This window comes from Pituophis catenifer, unplaced genomic scaffold, assembly GCF_029215685.1.
Source record: "Pituophis catenifer annectens isolate HBS135680 unplaced genomic scaffold, rPitCat1.0.hap2 SCAF_2, whole genome shotgun sequence".
Taxonomy (NCBI): domain Eukaryota; kingdom Metazoa; phylum Chordata; class Lepidosauria; order Squamata; family Colubridae; genus Pituophis; species Pituophis catenifer.
In genome coordinates, this window is record NW_027256882.1 from 57,352,081 (window position 1) to 57,372,182 (window position 20,102).

The window sequence follows — 20,102 nt, forward strand, 5'->3', positions numbered from 1 at the left end:
GAAACTAAAAAAAATTTGTAATTATCCAATGTTTTTCACAGGAAACATGGTTTTCATTTAAAAGATAATTCTGGACCAGATGTAGCAACAGCATATGCAAATCCAATAGGAATCAGCCCATTTCTAATCTGCAGGTAGTTTGCAGGATCCAATCTGGGTCAGTCACCAGGACCAGAGGTTTTGTATTCGGAGCTTTCAGATTCATATTGGAGCCCATCTTCAGGGAACTTCACTCTACACTGCTAGATTGGATCCTGCAACATTATCCTGAGATATGTATATTTGCCTTCATTCATGGGTAATTTACTCAAGTAAGGAGTTGTGTTTTAGTTTTTAAATATTAGAAAAATCTATTTTTAATTTTTTAAATTTTTTTTAGAGACATCAATTCAAGATAAATCCTATACTCATTCAAAGACGCATAAAATTATAGACTGAATCATGGAACTGGAAACATTTACCTAACAATGTTGCTTTAGGGATCGAAGTAATTTGGACTAGAGAAGTATAGAAACGATAAAATAAATAAACACCATTTTATAGATAGGAAGATAGTGATAACTAATAATAATACAACACCGACATCAAAATAACAATCTGTAAATTATCTTTTTAAAGTTAACACTGTGCAAATACCCAGACTTTGAAAATTAAAGAAATGTACAGTGTTGATTTCCAAGTTAATAATTAAAAGGTTATACACTCTTATTACTGTGTTACAGGAACTTGAACACAAATCTAGAATCCTGGGTGAAACAAATATAAGCTTGATGGGAAGTCAAGAAATATTTTCTGAGACATGGAAAAGAAAATGTGCAAAAATATTTTGCAGAAGTAAATGCTAATAATGGTGTATTCTTCAGCGTTCCAAAATGTGTAGAACATAAGAATACTATATTAAAGTCATGGGGGAGGAGATCAAGAATGGGAAAAGGAATAAAGAAAACCCATATGTCCCTTTCTCTTTACGAGTATGTCCAAGCTATTCTATCTAGCATTTTAAGTCTGAGCTCCATATCATCCTAACCTCATGCAAAGAAGCTCCTATTTTGTTTTCCTCTCACTTTTGTGCAATAACTCATATAAAAATCAAATAAAATACCAACCAATATTTGAAAGCGACTTTAGGTTCTGTAAAGAGGGACATATTTCAGCATACCTACACTCTCTATATAATTTGTACTAATAGGCTAGATTAAGTGTCGTCAAGTTGGTGTAAACTCTTAGTGACCACAGATAGATCTTCTCCAGAAAGATCTGTCCCAACAAGGCCCTTCAGGTTTTCCACTGGTACAGCCTTAGACATTTTAATCCAATCCATTCACCTTGTTTCTGGTCATCCTTCTTTTTCCTTACAAATTTCTTAAGGAAGCTGAGACACCCCAAAGACTTTAATCTCACAGCATCATAAACTTCAGAATACTATCCGAAAAATAGTCAAATCTTCCTGAATACCATGCTCAGTGACATCTGACTGAGAGGCCTATCAACTGGCACCGTATCATCATATGGCTTTCTTGGTGACCAATATTTAAAACAATTCCAACTTTGAGGTTTTTTTTTATTATTTAGAATATAGGTAGTAAAGCCCAGGGAAAGATTAAATAATTATCTGCTTCTGAAATTTCTCTCCTGCTCCAACTGACTCATCTTGCAGGGTTGCTGAAATCTCTGACAGGAACATTTCGTGTGGGAAGAAAGGAAATACTTTTGCTTCAGGTCCCATTTGTCTCCGTCACAGTATACAACTTGGTTTATTTTCCTATTCCTTACCAAAGGCTGTGGCAATTTATTGTTGGTGTCACACAGAACCAGGTTATAGGTAGCATAAATGTCTTAGCTTAAGATACTGATTGTATCACAGCAATTCAGTAATAGAAGATCCTCAGAGTTTTGTCTTTACTACCATAATTCTGTAAGACATTGTCACTGAAGCAGCTGGTGATTTATATGGCTTACACCATCAAAAGTGGGTGTTCACCTGACAGGTGAAAAAGTGATGCAGAAATAACTTTCAGCTTTTCTGATCTCCATTGGATTCTACATAGAGCATAAGTGCCTGATTTTGAAATCAACTGTTAAAATAAAACTTTAATAAGGTAACTGAATTAAGGATTTGCACATAGAATAAAACCCAAAATTGATCAAGTTATTCATATCATAGAATTTAGTACTGAATGAAACCTAAAGCCAGTAATCCTTTGCTGATGGCAAGTTCCAATGACATATCCATCACACATCCAGATGCAGTGCCCCAGAGATGGTTTATTAAGGTTGAGTGAAGCTTCAAATAGGTGCTTCACTTTTATGAAGCTTTGAACAAAAGGTGCTCAAAGGTGCTTCAAAAGTAAATGAGGTTCAATACCAATTTAGAGCAAACATTCTGCACTCTACACTGGAGAGTATTCAATTGTTCTTCTTCTGCAAAGCATGCCCAATGGGAAAAGATGAAGCTTTTTTCCCCTGCAGTGTTAAATCAGGAATCTTCCAGGCTGTACAGCTAACACCATCACTCAACAAAAACCCCAGCCAACTCTCTTTGTTTAGCCACGTAACACATGACAGCCCACCAAACTCCAAGAGGCTTCATGTTGTGAAGCTCCATTATTCAGCTGGATCTCTCAACCACTAGACAGCTGGAATGTGGTTGAAAATGTATTTCACATGCTGTTGTCCTCTCTCAATCATTCACCAGGGGTCAGAAGACAACCATCAAGAAAGAATTGTTGCCAGTGCTGCAACTGCCTAGGTATAGAGAGCCTTGGGATGCAACAAGCGGTGTCTTCAAGCGGTGACGTGCTCCGGCCCCCAGTGCTCTTCTCGTTCCCTGGGTTGTCCGGAGTCTCAGAGCCTGGGTCTTAGGCTGATGCTGTGCAATGCCAGGTCCGTGTCTAATAAAGCCCCCCCTCATCTGTGAGCTGGTTCAGGAGGGGGGAGCGGACCTGGCGGGTATTACTGAGACCTGGTTGGGCCTGGAGGGGGGGGTCCCCCTCGTAGAAATGTGCCCACCGGGTTTCCGCGCATTCCATCAGCCAAGGGCCCAGGGTAGGGGTGGGGGGGGTGGCGGTTATTGTAAAGGAAGGTCTTGATCCTAGGGAGGCCACTGTACCTCAGATAGCCGGTTGTGAGTCTCTCCTTGTGAAGTGGGGCCATGGGAGGCAGATGGGCCTGCTGGTTACGTACCTGGCTCCTTGCTGCGTGGCAGCGGCCCTACCCGAGCTCCTCAATGTTATAGCCGGGGTGGTGGTTGATACCCCCAGGCTTTTAGTCATGGGGGATTTCAACCTGCCGTCCATCGGTGAAGCATCTGAGGCGGCTCGGGAGTTCATGGCTTCCATGACGGCCATGGACCTGACCCAGTTAATTCAGGGCCCCACTCACATAGGAGGAAACACGCTGGACTTGGTTTTCGTCTCTGGTCAGTGGTTGAATGGCTTAGATATAGGGGATATAGTTATTGAACCCTTGTCATGGTCAGACCATTCTCTCCTTAGACTTGACTTCCTGACCGCTATGCCCCACCGCAGGGAGGCGGAACCAATTAGGTGGTTCCGCCCCAGGCGCCTGATGGATCCTGATAGGTTCCGAATGGAGCTTGGGCCATTTCCTGAGACTCTGGCACGCGACTCGACTGAGGACCTGGTGACCGCCTGGGATAGGGCGGCCGCTGGTGCTTTAGATCGGGTCGTGCCTTTGCGGCCTCTGACCCGGCGCCGAATCTGCCCAGCTCCTTGGTTCTCCGAGGAGCTGAGGGGGATGAAACGCCGGAAAAGATGCCTAGAGAGTAGTTGGAGGGCCAGTCGCTCCGAATCTGACCGTACACTAGTGAGGTCTTATATCAAGACCTACTTAGTGGCGATAAAGGCGGCGAAGTGTAATTACTTTTCCGCTCTTATCGCGTCGGCAGAAAATCGCCCAGCTGCCTTGTTTAGGGTGACTCGCTCCCTTCTCCATCTGGGAGCGCGGGAAGACCCCTTGCAAGGTCGTGCTGAGGATTTTGCGCATTATCTGCACGATAAAGTCGCTCAGATTCGGGAAGGCTTGGACTCCGACTGGGTAGGTACGGGCGGGTTGTCCGAGGTCTGTCTTGAGACGGTTATCTGGGATGAGTTTGACCCTGTGACTCCCGAGGACGTGGACAGGATGCTGGGGAGGTTGAACGCAACCACATGTTTATTGGACCCGTGTCCCTCCTGGTTGGTGCTGGCTACCCGGGAGGTTACACGAGGCTGGCTCCAGAGGATTATAAACGCTTCCTTGAGTGAGGGGTTCTTGCCTCCCGCCTTGAAAGAGGCGGTGGTGAGGCCCCTCCTCAAGAAGCCCTCTCTGGACCCAGCTGTTTTAGCAAACTATCGTCCAGTTTCCAACCTTCGCTTTCTGGCGAAGGTTGTTGAGAGTGTGGTTGCGCGACAGCTCCCCCAGTACCTGGAGGAAACCGTCTATCTAGATCCGTTCCAGTCCGGCTTCAGGCCCGGGTACAGCACGGAAACGGCATTGGTCGCGTTGGTTGATGATCTCTGGAGGGCTCGGGACAGAGGTTGCTCCTCTGTTCTGGTCCTATTAGACCTCTCAGCGGCTTTTGATACCATCGACCATGGTATCATGCTGCGCCGGTTGGAGGGGTTGGGAGTGGGAGGCACTGTTTTACGGTGGTTCTCCTCCTATCTCTCCGACAGGTCGCAGTCTGTGTTGGCTGGAGGGCAGAGGTCGACCTCAAGGCACTTGGTTTGTGGGGTGCCACAAGGGTCGGTCCTCTCGCCTCTCCTGTTCAACATTTATGTGAAGCCGCTGGGCGAGATCATCCGTGGTTTTGGGGTGCAGTGCCATCTGTACGCTGATGACACCCAGCTGTACATCTCCACCCCAGACCACCCCAACGATGCCCTTGAAGTGATGTCCCGGTGCCTGGAGGCGGTGCGGGTCTGGATGGGGCGGAACAGGCTCCGACTCAATCCCTCCAAGACTGAGTGGCTGTGGCTGCCGGCGTCCCGATATAGTCAGCTGGTGCCATCGCTGACTATTGGGGGCGAGACATTGGCCCCCACGGAGAGGGTGCGTAACTTGGGTGTCCTCCTGGACGCACGGCTGTCCTTAGAAGAGCATTTGACGGCCGTGGCCAGGGGGGCTTTCTATCAGGTCCGCCTGATACGCCAGTTGCGCCCCTTTCTGGATCGGGACTCCCTATGCACGGTCACTCATGCCCTCGTTACTTCCCGCCTTGACTACTGTAATGCTCTCTACATGGGGCTCCCCTTGAGGAGCACTCGGAGGCTCCAACTGGTGCAGAATGCGGCCGCGCGGGTACTTATGGGGGCGGCATGGCGCTCCCACGTGACACCTCTCCTGCGCGAGCTGCATTGGCTTCCAGTGGTCTTCCGAGTGCGCTTCAAGGTGTTGGTTCTCATCTTCAAAGCGCTCCATGGCTTAGGACCCAGTTATTTACGAGACCACCTTCTGCCTCCGATAACCTCCCACCGGCCAACACGCTCCCACAGAGAGGGTCTCCTCGGGGTGCCGTCTGTCAGGCAATGTCGGCTGGCGACCCCCCGGGGAAGAGCCTTCTCTGTGGGGGCACCCGCCCTCTGGAATGAGCTGCCCCCAGGGATACGACTAATCCCGGATCTCCGGACCTTCCGCCGGGCCCTGAAGACGTTTTTATTTCAGCAAGCCGGGCTGGGTTAAAAATTTTTAATTGGTGAATTTTATGGGTAACGGGGTTTTAAATTGGAGAAGCCTAAGATAATTTAATTCTGTTTTAATGTATTTTAATATTTGTATTGTGTGTTTTTAATTTTGGCTGTTCACCGCCCCGAGTCCTTCGGGAGAGGGGGCGGTATAAAAATTTAATAAATAAATAAATAAATAAATAAATAAACAAGAAATCTCTATACCAGGAACTCAAACTACGGCCCATGGGCCAGATACAGCCCGCCAATGCAAAGTATCCGGCCTGTGGAGTGGTGGGATTCAGCCCCGCCTCTCACCCCGCCCCTCACTGCCGGCCTTATCTTCTAGCAATCATCCATTCCAGCTGCACTTCTGGTTAGTTATTTTACTGGTTGAGCTGCATTGCTGATCACATGCTGCTGTCGAAGGTAAGGCCAAAGGGTCCGGGGGGGGGAGGGCCAGCTGACTGAGGGGTGATCTCGCCAGTGCAGCCACGTGATCCAGGTCCGGGGAGTGGGGTGAGTAGGGAAGGGGTTGCTACTGGTTTGAAAAAGCAGCTTCCAGATTGCAAAGTAGTGTTTTAAAAGACTTTAAAAACACTTTAAAAACAGCCTTTCAGGATGCTTTTCACTGCCATACGATCCATGGCCGGTGGGTTGAGTAGGGGAGGGGCTGCTTTTAAAGTAGCACTTTAAAAGTGGGTGGGTAGGGGTCATGTCTCCATGTCTCCTAGCTTTTTCAAAATCAGCTGAAGTTGGCTAACACTAATTCAAATGCAACTTCAGTATAATGCCTGAAGGAGAATTCACCCACTGCTTTGATTCTTGCCATAAAGTACATCCACCAAATTGGTTGCTGAACAATTTTGGTAGATATTCATGTGTGTGTATACACATGCACAAGTGTGGCAAAAAGCAAATCAGTTTCTGAATTCTCCTCCAGGCTTAAAAGACCTTTAGCCCTGTAATCCCAAATAATTCAAAGGAGACTGGTCTCCTATCCCTTTCCTGGCTGCCTCCCCTGCTGGCAGGCACTCACAGGTCATCTGAAACATACAATCAGGAGTTATTTTGAAGGAAATACTGTTTGTTTTATTCTTTTTTTAATAGCCTATTTTAAGGAGCCTGAAGCTGCTGTTGTAATGAAGTTAGGCAAGTGGCAAGAAAGTTTGCACTCTTTTTCCCTTTGGGGGGGTCTGGGGTCTTAAGTAAATAGATTCCTTGGGTTGAGCCAAGTTCAGCAAGGACAAAGGCAAAATGGGACTACTAAATTGGCCACACCCACCCAGTCACATCACCACCTAGCCACACCCACCCAGCCAGTCCGGCCCCACAACAATCTGAGGGACTGAGGAATCAGCCCCCTGTTCAAAAGGTTTGAGGAACCCTACTCTAGACTAACTGCTTCAACTACACAATGACACTAGTCACCACTACTGTGGTTCATCCTCCAGACATGCTGTGTACATATGGAGAATATTAAGGAATATTTTTAAGGAAGAACTTCCCCTATGTGCTGACAAGAGTTTTTTCCCATAGCATTGCCATGCACAAACTGAAGTTCTACTAGACCTGATGGAGTATTTGTTGAAGCCATCTCCCTGTACGCCCTTAAGCCACCACTCCTGAAGTTACGCAGGCCGCCATTACTTTAGGAAGAAGGGTGATAGGAGTCTTCTCCTGCAGTACTGGAGATGTGAGGTCACTCAAATTGTTGAAGTGAATTAAGTGATCTCTTTGCCTCATCAAAACAAATATCTCCTAAGGCTGAACCATCATCAAAATGAATGTACCTCTTTTAGCACAAAACAACTTCAGAGGATCAAAAAGCCAAGCTGCCAACTCTGTTTAAAGCACTAAATTAGGCAATCCAGAGATTTTAAACTTCTGAATATGCAAATTAACACATGCAATGCAATTATCTCTGCATTTTTGTAGAATATTTTTAATACTGATAATGAATAAAAATGACAACGGCCTGCTCTTAAATTATGTTCACTTGTACTTTTTAAAAGAATTCTCAACATAAGATTTCTGGCAGAATCTAAAAGGAATTCCAGTTTCAATTGTTTAACTGTGAAACTAATTATCTTTCAGCAAAAAAAAAACCCAGAAACTTTTCAAGCAATTTGCTCAAAGTTTTTTTGAGTTTTTTTTTTTTACATAATTATAGATACAACCTTTTTTTGCTTTTCCTGAAAAAATATTTATCCCATATTGTGTTTGTAAATATTATCAATTTAGAGCCCCTAGCTTGACAGTGTTTGAAACATAAAGCACTGAAAATGTATTTGTTCTTTTGTTATTCCTCCTCGTGATTAATAAAGCTGCATAAGTTTAAATAACTTGTAAAAAGATATATTAAGTCACTTTTTAACACTGTCATTTACTACAACTAATTTTCAAATAGTAGACCATAAGCTAGGAAAAAAAACAGATCTATCAAGAATTTAAACATAACAAAAAGCCCCTTGGCCACAATTTTGCTCACTTACAACAAAAGGGAGCTTTAACTTGGAAACATATTTTTCACTATAGATTCATAAATATGTAAAATGATCTTTAATGTCTTCTATCTCATGAGGATATTCCAAGGAATTGAGTGCTCAAACCTTTTGAAAATGTTATGAGTTGAATTTCTGAAATTAGTTATTTATTAAACTCAAGCACAGATATTAAGTATGCACAAAATAGCAATAGCCCTCAGATGTATATACTTATAGCCCTCTCTCTAAGCGGTTTTTTTTTTTTTAATTTGATTTATATGCCGCCCTTCTCCGGAGACTCAGGGCGGCTTACAATGCGTTAAGCAATAGCCTTCATTCTTTTGTATATTTTATACAAAGTCAGCTTATTGCCCCCACAAACTGGGTCCTCATTTCACCTACCTTAGAAAGGATGGAAGGCTGAGTCAACCTTGAGCCTTGGAGAGATTCGAACCAGCAGAAATTGCAGGCAGCTGTGTTAATGACAGGATGCACTAAACCACTGTACTATCAAGGCTCAAGGTTTCAAGAGTCAGCATATTGCCCCCAACAATCTGGGTCCTCATTTTACTGACCTCGGAAGAATGGAAGGCTGAGTCAACCTTAAACTGGTCAGAATAGAACTCTTGGCAGTGAGCAGTGAATTGGCCCGCAATACTACATTCTAACCACTGCACCACCACAAAGAGAAATGCAACATTTCTCTTCTGGATCATGCTGTTCCAAGAGTGGTCCATTGGTTTTCTGAATATCAATCCTCTGAACCAGCAGTTATTTGTTCAAACATGGTGTTCTTTATGAAAAAGAGTTGTTTGGGTTGAATAGCCCTGGAACTCCAGAAAACTGTCTTATCAGTCCCCCACAAATGGGAAAATTGGGTCTGGAGTAGGATTGGAATAGTAAATTTTACCCAAATATATTATAAACAACTGCTTTCTGTATGTGTTCTGATCCACTGTAATTTTTCCTCAGATTACACTGGTGACATTGATGCAAATGTTTAGTCCTGACTTGTTTGTCTCTTACTTCCCCCAGCCCTTTACAATTTGAAGGTGCCTCTGCTTTGCTCAAGAGCAACTAAATCCAGCCAGTAACATCATTTGGAGTGAATCTATGCTGGATCCACTCCAAATCTAGAAACTTGAGATGATTTTGAATTGGTGAGAACAGTTAGTGGGGCTTTTTTGTGATGATGGGGAAGAGAAAATGAGGGGAAAAAGGGGATTCAAGAAAGATAGTAAAAGATATCCAGCAATTCATAATGTAGATCATTTTCTTAATTTTTATAGACCAAGAATGGATGATATTTGGTGTATCAAAGGCCACAGCTTTGCTTTCAACCTTCTGGAGAACTCACAGAAAAAACATAACCATAGCTCTGTTGATTAGGCTATGCCGATCCCTTAATTTTGAAGCAAAAACCCCCCCCCAAGAACAATGCCAAAAGTTACCCATTTCTCTACCAAAAATCATCTCTGTGATCATAGGATGTTTGGAATTAGAAAATACGTAAGAGGGAGGAACAGGACCTGCATGCAGTCCACAAACTATCCATCCATTACAGATATGGAAGTATCAGAAAAGCTCAAATATTGTCAAGTAAATTTTTCAGGCCTTAGAAAAAACAACTGGGTTGAGTTCCTTTTACAACAGTGGGAGACCTATTATGTCAAGTAGCACAGACAAGAGGGATTTATATAAGCTGTAGAAGTACAATCCTACCAAGTGAGAATTGATTGTACTTACTCCATGAAGTGCTTTCTTGAGCATTCATCATCAACTCGTAGGCGTTAACCCACCAGGGCTTATAGTTCAACAGACGGTGAATAGCTTCATCTTCAAAATAATCAGCTCTGGAAAGATAGAAAAGCTTATGAATTTGATATGAGGAATGTACATATGTAGTCACAGTAATCCTATATTAGAGACATCTCAGCCACCTACATCAGTTTTAGACTAAGAGTACAACTTCAATACAAACTGAGATTTCAAGGTTTTAACCTAAGCATGAAAAAGATTTTAACCTAAGTATGAGAAAGTGCATCATTTTGGTGCACTTAATAGTATAGCTGACTTGGTATAATTCTATATATGTATCCATATTAGTCTTCCAATCTTAGATCATGATCTATAAAAATTAGAATTAGTTTTGTTTTGAAAACCCATTTTGAGAAAGCAGTCACAGAAGATTAAGCAGCAGCAGATAAGTTATATTGGGAAACGTATATATACATGTAGGTTTCTACATACACGTCCATGTAGCCTCAATCTCGCATACCAAGATCTCTGAAATCTCCTGTTGTATTTTTTTTACTGAAATTTATGTGATCTATTACATAAAGCAATGAACAGGACATCATTCTAATCTCTTGAAAAGTTAATGCAAATCTATGCTTTTTCCAGGGTTATGAAGTGCTGCATCTGCAACGGAGATTTTTTTTAAAAAAATTAAATGGCCTGGAAAGCTTCCAAGCGAAGTGCTAGTCTTCAGCCATCTGCCTTTCTTACTCTACAAAACATTTTACTAGCCTACCTGAGGTTTTTAATCAGCATGTGGAATTTGGGCAGTTTCAAGGAAGCTAATAGAATAGAATAGAATAGAATAGAATAGAATAGAATAGAATAGAATAGAATAGAATAGAATAGAATAGAATAGAATAGAATAGAATAGAATTCTTTATTGGCGAAGTGTGATTGAACACACAAGGAATTTGTCTTGGTGCATATGCTCTCAGTGTTATAAAAGAAAAGATACATTCGTCAAGAATCATAAGGTACAACACTTAATGATAGTCATAGGATACAAATAAGCAATCAAATCATATTAGGAAACAGTCAATATAAATCGTAAGGATACCAGCAACAAGGTTACAGTCATACAGTCATAAGTGGGAGGAGATGGGTGATAGGAACGATGAGATGATTAATAGTAGTGCAGACTTAGTAAATAGTTTGACAGTGCTGAGCGAATTATTTGTTTAGCAGTGATGGCGTTCGAGAAAAAAACTCTTCTTGTGTCTTGTTAGACTTATTATAAGTTTCAGGACTGTAACAGCCCAAACATCTAACTAAATCTCAGTTAGACTCAGCCTTCCATCCTTTCGAGGTAGATAAAATGAGGACCCGGATTGTGGGGACAATAAACTGACTTTGTATAAAAAAGAACACCGCTTAGGGGGCGGCCGAAAGCCCTACTAAGCAAGTATATACAAAAGTATGAAGGCTATTGCTTAATGCATTGTAAGCCGCCCTGAGTCTCCGGAGAAGGGCAGCATATAAATTGAACCAATAAATAAATAAATAAATAAATAAATAAATAAATAAATAAATAAATAAATAAATTCATGCTAATCAAACAGGGTTACTTCATCATAGAGAAGGGGATAAGGTAAAAATGTTAATTAGACCTGTAGCTTTTGATTGTTTAAAGGCAGATCCTGCTGTAATTATTTCATTAGGAATAGCAAAACCTTCTGAATTAAATTTATTAGGGAAAAATTATTTTTTCATTTTTTAAAAGTAATTCTTAAAGTAGATTAAATTTGTCTTCAAAGTTGCAGAAGAGAACTAGAGGGATTTTATTTAACAGTTTTTTTTTATTGGACCAGGATTGTCCTCCCCTCCTTTTATTTGGAATTTCAATAGCAATAGCAATAGCACTTAGATTTATATACTGCTTCATAGTGCTTTTACAGCCCTCTCTAAGTGGGCTTTACAGTTATAAACTAAGCGGTTTATGTTGCCCCCAACAAGCTGGGTCCTCATTTTACCCACCTCGGAAGGCTGGAAAGCTGAGTCAACCTTGAGTCAGTGAGATTTGAACTGCTAAACTGCAGCTAGCAGTCAGCTGAAGTAGCCTGCAGTACTGCCTTCTAACCACTGCGCAATCTCGACTCTTCAAGATACAAACATGGCCAAAAGACTGGTACCCCTCCACTTTTTCCCAAGAATCCCATTTTTTTATTTTTCACAATTCTGAACTCCCATCTTCCCCAAAGAGGGACTTTGGGCTGTATACAATAAAATGTTAAAATATAAAACAGTATATTTTTATCCCAGATTGGATCCTGCAACATTAACCTGGGACACATATGTTTGCCTTCATTCATAAAACAGTATATGTAAAAGTTAAAAAAAATTAGAAGAAGCAACAGTGATTAAGCATTATGAAGATTAGTTCAAAGGGAGGGTTTGCAGGGGACTATCCAGCTCCATGGCTGGGTGCTCCTCTGTGGCAGCACAGCCATCCTTTAACTCAGTTTGCAAGGAAAGGAAAGAGGTAGGGGGGCTGCTTCACTTCCGGGGGAAGAATATTCCACAGAATGGGAAAGTTTTTATTCTATAGTCCATAGAACCAAGCATTTTGCTTTTGATGTATGAATCAACATGCTTATGTAAATAGTAAGACAAATGAAAATAGCATGGACATGACTATTAGTAACTATAGACCAGAGGTCACCAACCTTTCGGACCTCAGGGACATTAAATTCATAAATTTAAATCCCACAGACCACTAATATCAATTTTTTTAAAAGATAAATAGTATTTAGTGCAATATAAAAAATGCAAATAATTTTTATGCGGACCACCAAAATTTTCTCACAGACCACCAGTGGTGCATGGATCACCAGTTGGTGACCGCTGCTATAGACTATACAGTAGTGGCCAAAATTGTGGAAACCTTTTGGAAAAGTGTATTTTCTAAAACTAGTTAAGAACATCACTTTTTTTGGAATAGTACCATAAAATTATATGTCAATGAAAAGATAATTTAATCAAGGATGTAATGCAATAATTTTATGAAGTATTTGCTATTAGAGTAGCAGTTACAGTATAAAGAAGAAAAGTGAAATACGTAGAAAAAATGACACGTACAAGAATGATCACCATAGAAAAAATGAGATATACAAAAAAGATCACTTCAGTTAATACTTAGTTGGGTAACCTTTAGCATGAATTACAGCCTTACAATGTCTTCCCATGGAGTGAACCAAGTCTTTTAGTTCTGTAGCTTTTATAATGTGAAACCAAGATTGAATTATTGCTTCTACTAACTGGGTTTTATTGCTAGGTTGCTTCTGACTAACAAGCTTCTTTAGTCGGCTCCATAGCTTTTCAATTGGGTTAAGGTCTGGGCTATTCCCAAGCCATTCCATCAGTAGAATATGATTATCTTGAAACTCCAAAAAAAAAAAAAAAATGGTATTATTAGCCATCAAACCTCAAAGATACACTTTTCCCAAAAGGTTTCCACAATTTTGGTCACTACTGTAGACTACTACACTATTGGAAGCTAAAAAACATGATAGGATTTTAGTGATCTCTCAAGCAGGATCTTTAATTAGCATCATTGGTGTCTTCAATCACATAACCAGTCAGCATATTTGAATGAAGAAAAATGAACACATTATTGTCTGCAGCATAGTGAATGTGGAGAAAAGAAAGAAAAGCAAAGAGTTGTCTGAGGAGGAAAGGAAGAGAGTAGCCAAGCATGGTAAAGGCAAAGGATACAAAACCAATGTATAGAGCACAGGAAATGGCCTTAAGGGACAGGACAGGAGGAAGAGCTTCCACCAAGAGAAAAGAGGACTAAGCCCAGGGCTGGAATATAAATTGAATAAATGCCTTGGACAAGACCTTCCCTAATTCTCCCAAAGATAAAGGGATGGAAGGGGAAAGCGCATTTAGACTTGCAAGATTCTTTTATGATATCTTTCCAATAAAAGTAGTATTGACCTCTATGACATTGGATACCTACTTTGGTCTATTTTGAAGATACCTATCTCCAAAGAGTGACCAGGGTTGCTAATATTACCAAGAAATGTAAGGTCCACAGGACTGTAGCCAACTTCCTTGGGCTAAGGCCGTAAGAAGAAAATTAATTTCAGCCTGAAGAGAAGGATAGTTCGAATCGTGGAGAAAGAATCAAGGAAAACTTCAAAACAGATTGTGGCTGACCTCCAAGATCAAGTTACAGCAATATCAAGTTACACAATCTGTCAAGAATTTTAATGAAAGTAGCCCCCATGGTAGAAAACCTAAGAAAAGGTTTTGAAAGGCAGGAAGAGACCCCCAAAAATTGATGCTTTCAAAGAAAAGAATGACATCCTTGCTGTCAAAAATGGAAAGAGCTTCATAAAGTTATGGGGTTGCTTTTATGCCTCTGGCATTGTGTACCTTCAATCTATGGAGGGCAAAATGAAATCAAAAGATTGTTCAAAGTGTTCTAGAGTGAAACATAATCCCCACTGTTAAAAAGCTTTGACTGAGTAGCAAGTCATGAGTCCCCCAGCAGGACAGTGACTTGAAACTTACATCTAAGGAAACCCAAGAATAGTTGAAAAGCAAACACTGGATTGTTCTGAAATGGCTTGCTGTGTATGAATCCTAATCTGAATCCAATAGAACATCTATGGAAAGAGCTGAGCCTCACAGCTGGGAGAAAGAAACAGCTGGAACAGCTTGCTCAAGAAGAGTGGGACAAACTGCTGTACCTGAAAAGTATAGAAGTTTTATCCAGAGTATAGAAAGCATTTGATTGCCATTATTTGTTTGAAAAGGTGCACTACAAAATATTAGGAGTACGGGTAATCCTTCACTTACGACCACAACTGTGCCCAACATTTCTGTTGCTAAGCAAGGCAGTTAAGTGAGTTTTGCCCCATTTCACAACTTTTCTTGCCGAAGTTGCTAAGTGAATCATTGCAGTTAAGTTACACACTTAACATAGTTGTTAAGTAAATCTAGTTTCCCCATTGACTTTGCTTGTCAGGTGGTTACAAAAGCTGATCACATGACCCCCTAGGACACTCCATCGTAAGTCAATTGCCATGGGTCTGAATCTTGATCATGTGACCATGGGGATGCTGCCACGGTTGTTTAAGTATGAAAAACAGTCATAAGTCACTTTTTTTCAGTGCAGTTGTAACTTCAAATGGTCATTAAACAAACTGTTGTATGTCGAGGACTACCTGTATTAATTATATCCATGTCATTTACATTTGTTTTATTATTTACATACATAAATACATAAATTGCCTGCTCTGTGGATTATAGAATAAAGAATGATATATGCTATTTATTTGTATTAGTTTCAATTTATTTCATGGCAAATTGAGATTCTTTGGGAGAAAGTGGAAGGATACCAATACATCTGGCGGCATTATATAAGATGAGGGCATAATGTAACAATCTACAGTTTGATGTTTGCAGGTAAGGAGTATACATTCCATTATATCCTTCCTTTCTTCTGGGAGATCATGGTCACGTACAATGGTGGGGGAAGTAGCTTCCTAATTTTATCTCCAAAACAATGACCTTGATGCTGAGAAAGGGTGGCTGAAACAAAATCGGCAAATGAACTCTGCATGTCTGAGGGTACGACAAGAAGCAATGGGTGGAAACTAATTAAGGAGAGAAGCAACTTAGAACTAAGGAGAAATTTCCTGACAGAACAATTAATCAGTGGAACAATTTGTCTCCAGAAGTTGTAAATGCTCCAACACTGGAAGTTCTTAAGAAGAGATTGGATAGCCATTTGTCTGAAGTGGTATAGGGGGTTGGACTAGAAGACCTCCAAGGTCCCTTCCAACTATTCCATTCCATTCATAGATTCTCTTCTGTTGTATTTATTGATAAATATAACTCAATGGAAAGGTTAGGGAGGATTTAAATCCAATTGCACAGCACAGTGATCCTAAACTATTTAATGCCAGAACACATAAGCAGGGATAAACATACAGGTAATGATCAGGATCAAATTTAGCAGCTTCTGCTTCAAGTCGTTTTTCTCTGCGTTCAGATGCAGGTGTTATGTCTGGGTTTTTAACATCAACAACTTCATTAAGTTCATTCTGTAAGGAAAAGAACAAACCAATTAAGAATCACTGGCAAAAAAGAAAAGAAACAAAAGATACATTGTATAGAGTTTAGAAAGATGGATATCAAGATAATAAAAGATGTTTTAGAGGTATCATTAAAGAATTTTTCATGAAAAGCAGTCTAATATTCTAAAACAAAAAGAGCTGAAAGATAGCAAGAATACACATCTATCAATCAGCTCTACTCTTCAGTGCAATAAGAAACTTCAAAATAGTCCTGGGACATCACACTTAATCACTGTATCATCAATATTGATAATATTTCAAGTGGATACATTATTTTCCATGCCTCACTAACCATGGATTAGGCTATCTTAATCTTTTTTTAGTGGATAAATATACATATAACTATTATTTGAGATTAGATCATAAACAGGGCACTCCTTTCTCATGTGACTGATAAGAGAGAATAAACCAGAGTTTTGTTTAGCTTAAAACCTAGATGCTAAATTGTGAATAGACTCATACTTTACTAAACAAGGATTTATTAAATAAGCCACAATTGCAAATGCTAAGCTTAAATAGATATGGTAGGTCTTGGCACCTGCTAAGACTTGCTGTGTTACTTGATTTTAACATTTGAATATTTTTTAATCACAGAAAGGGCCACACTGATGCAAAGGAAAGCAACAATCTCTAATACCATCTTTAATTCAAATGATTCTAGATCTCAGATGGCCATAGGCATTTTTAGAAAACAATGACAGGTGGCTGTCATCTAATTTTTTGCTTGGAATTCTTCTCACTTATCTAGATGAGGGAAGAAGAGGGGCAGAGAGAATCAGTGCTAGTAAGAAACACCCTAGAAAGCTACATAACTATAGGGAGAAACCTCATCATTTTCTCTTATGATTGGCACACAAGGGACAACCTTTGCTGGAAAAGGACAAGCCCACCCCAAGGTAGCCATTTGGTGGCAGTCCATTTAAAATTCCAAATGAGCCAAACAAGTCGTGAATCTTTGGACTAGTCATTCTCACATGATAGTCCTGCGGGGGGGGGGGGGGGGGGCACTCGTTTCCTTGGTCTTGGTCTTGCTGTTGTGCCCTGCTCCAGATTTCATCCCTCCTTCTGATTTTATCTCCAATTTTATATTTTTAAATTAAATTTATATACCATCCAAATGATTCTGGATGGTTCTTCCCCCCCTTTTAATTAGGATAATTAGAACATCAACAGACACAAAAAGGCCACCGAAATAGATACAATTTTAGAACATATATGAATATTTTGATAACATTGATGAATACAAATGTTTTAAGATATATTGTTTATATTTTAGCACCAAACAAATTTGTGCAGGTAAAAAGTAATTTTTAGAAACTGTTAATATGGTCAAAAGGAGAACAAATCTGAAAAAAAATTACTTCACAGATTCTTCAAGATATTTTGCTACTGTGCTGAGTTTTCTGTGCAGTTTCCCACATTTTAAAATCAGTGAACCAAAATCACCCTTGCAAATCTTTAAATTGTCTCCCCAGAAGGTGGCACCCTTTTGTCAGGCTAAGCAATTGCAACCACATCCTTCCACACTGTTAACAACACAACTATATAGCCATAGATGTGTAGTTTTCTGCCATTTCATCCAGATAAATCTGACAGTTAAAAAAAAGCTTGCATCACTGTTTATAGGAAATAAACCTACCCTAACTGCTAGAAATCATCCATTATTTTTGTTTACAATCTCCTCAAAAAATCTGACAGTTAAAAAAAAACGCTTGCATCACTGTTTATAGGAAATAAACCTACGCTAACGGCTAGAAATCACCCATTAATTTTGTTTACAATCTCCTCAAAAACGTTTGACCCAAGTAAGCATCTAAAATTAGCACTGCTATGAATAATGGCAATGCGTACAAATCTGATTACAATCCCTCCAGCACAATCTAAAAAGTCTGTAATTAATATAATGTAATTCTAAAGGCACATAATATCATCTATGAATTATAGTCAATTCTTAATGGCATGCTAAATGGATTTAAAAGGATCGTTGTGCCAGAAAAGCTGACTCATCAGGTTCAGATTTCAAATCTCTCTCTCTATTTATTAAATAGCCTATTGTGTTTATTATAGAAGCTTGGTATAATACTGAAAAGATTATTTTGGTTTAAAATGATGTGGCCATACACCATTTATCAAACGCTGTTAATGCTCCCCTTGTCTAGAGTTCTTTACATATTTATAAAAAGCATAGTCACAATTAAAAAAAATCTAAAAAAGAAATTGCCACAATTATTGCTGCAATTTTGCAGCACAATAAACTCTTGTAGACCGACAGGTATATGTAATTATAAACAAAGCCACAATTATTGACTACAGAAGAAATTATTTTGTTACACTTCTATAGTATAAAAGGAAAAACTCCCAAAGAGAAGATAAAATTAAAAAAAAAAAATCAGGGAATTGATTAGTTATCTTTTGTTTAACAGTTAATAATTTTCTTTAACTTTAGTGACTGTTCAGTTCTCAGTGTACTGATATTTGGCTAACATCAATGCATAACTAACTGAAAAGTGGGCAACAGTGCCCCTTGGAAGCTATAATGCTTTACGATAAGGATTCACATTCACACAACCATATAACATTTGCTTTTTGATAAAAAGAAAATAATTTAATTTCTCCTCATAAGCCTGTGTTTTCCTGTCCATGTGCTACTTGTATCATTTCCTCTGGGACTCATTCTTTGTCATTTCCTTTTTCAGTTTGCTGCTGTGTTGAAAAAAGGCCTTCTCAAGGCTTTGAAGAATACATCTATAAATGTGGCCACTTTAAACTTACCCTTATCTTCACGTTATTTAAGAGAATGTATTAAAGCACATGTCTAAACATAAAGATGTATGGATATAGGGGATGTCATAATGGTTAAAGAAAAATGGTTTATTTATCACTAAAGTTTTCCTTTCTATGTTTTATCTTTTTCAAAAATGTGTCCACTTTGGCTTTTTCTCTTCAGTTATACAGAAATGTCTTTCTTAAAAACAAAGCAGTAGAAAGTCTGCCATCCTCAAGCAATATGTTTAAGGTTTACAGCTTACACTTTTTCATATAAACTGCATGATATAGAGTGAAGCATCTCTTTTTCCTCATATGGTTTTCTATTAAAGGGAAGCTACTTTAGACCACAAAATGCCACAAAATGGCAAATTATAAAAAGGAATTTTTTAAAGCTTATGAAGCAAGTGAACATTGTCACAGGACTTTGTACGCTTCTCTAGAAAGTCCAAACAAATAATGAGTGCATAAAGTTTCCCATAAGTGCAAAGTAATCTTTACAAATATAGATGTCAATATACATATGCCCGTAGTCATCTCTGAATGTCCCCAATTAAGACCAGAATTTCTGTTGTGAAGTGATGCGGTTAAGAGAAACATCATGTCCTGGACTGTATAGTGATGACAATTCTAGTAGCCACAATTACAGTCTTTAGGCCCAGACTCACCATTAGGCCAGGACTTCACACTTTTCCTGCTCTGCTGCACTTGCTCCCACCTTTAGCAGAAGAGATGGGTCTATATGATTTATTTTTTAAAAAATAATTTACAGACTCTTGTGCTCTATTAACATGCACTGGAGGTGAAGAGCTTTTAATTATTTGAATAAAATAGTAATGCTGCTTCTTGCTGGTAAACCTATTGCAGGGGTCGGCAACCCGCAGCTCCAGAGCCACACGCGGCTCTTTGGGCCCTCCACCGCGGCTCCCTGTCCCATCACTGGTTGGCCCTGCCCCTCATTTCTTTTTTGGACTCCAGCCCGAAGCGGCAGGAAGCGAAAGCTGCCTTACGTACAAATGTGGCGTGAAGGCAGGTACAGGGCAGCTTCGCTCCTGCACTCTCCTCCCCCCGCCTCCTCTCATAACCCCCTGGCCGCTGTGACTGAGCCAGGAGCATGCACACATGCAGGGAGACCCTCCTCAAGCGAGCGCCAAAGCTCAGGAAAGACACGCGAGGGGCGGGCAGCGGCTCACTTAAGAAGGGTCTCCCCATGCGTGTGCACGCTCCCAGCTCAGCCACAGCCGGCCCGGGCATCCTGAGAGGGGGAGGGGGGTCACCGGAGAGTGCAGGAGCGAAGC

The 20,102-nt window shown here is 40.3% G+C and overlaps 1 protein-coding gene across 1 annotated transcript in view; it reads right to left on the bottom strand.

Moving 5' to 3' along the window:
- Nucleotides 1-20,102, bottom strand: part of SHQ1 (SHQ1, H/ACA ribonucleoprotein assembly factor) — an 85,868-nt gene that overhangs the window by 57,947 nt on the left and 7,819 nt on the right. Inside the window, exons 5-6 of the mRNA XM_070933560.1 lie at nt 15,893-16,005; nt 9,899-10,005 (exon numbers count right to left, since the gene is read on the bottom strand). Of these exons, the coding sequence (XP_070789661.1) occupies nt 9,899-10,005; nt 15,893-16,005 (220 nt within the window). The remainder of the gene's footprint in view (nt 1-9,898; nt 10,006-15,892; nt 16,006-20,102) is intronic.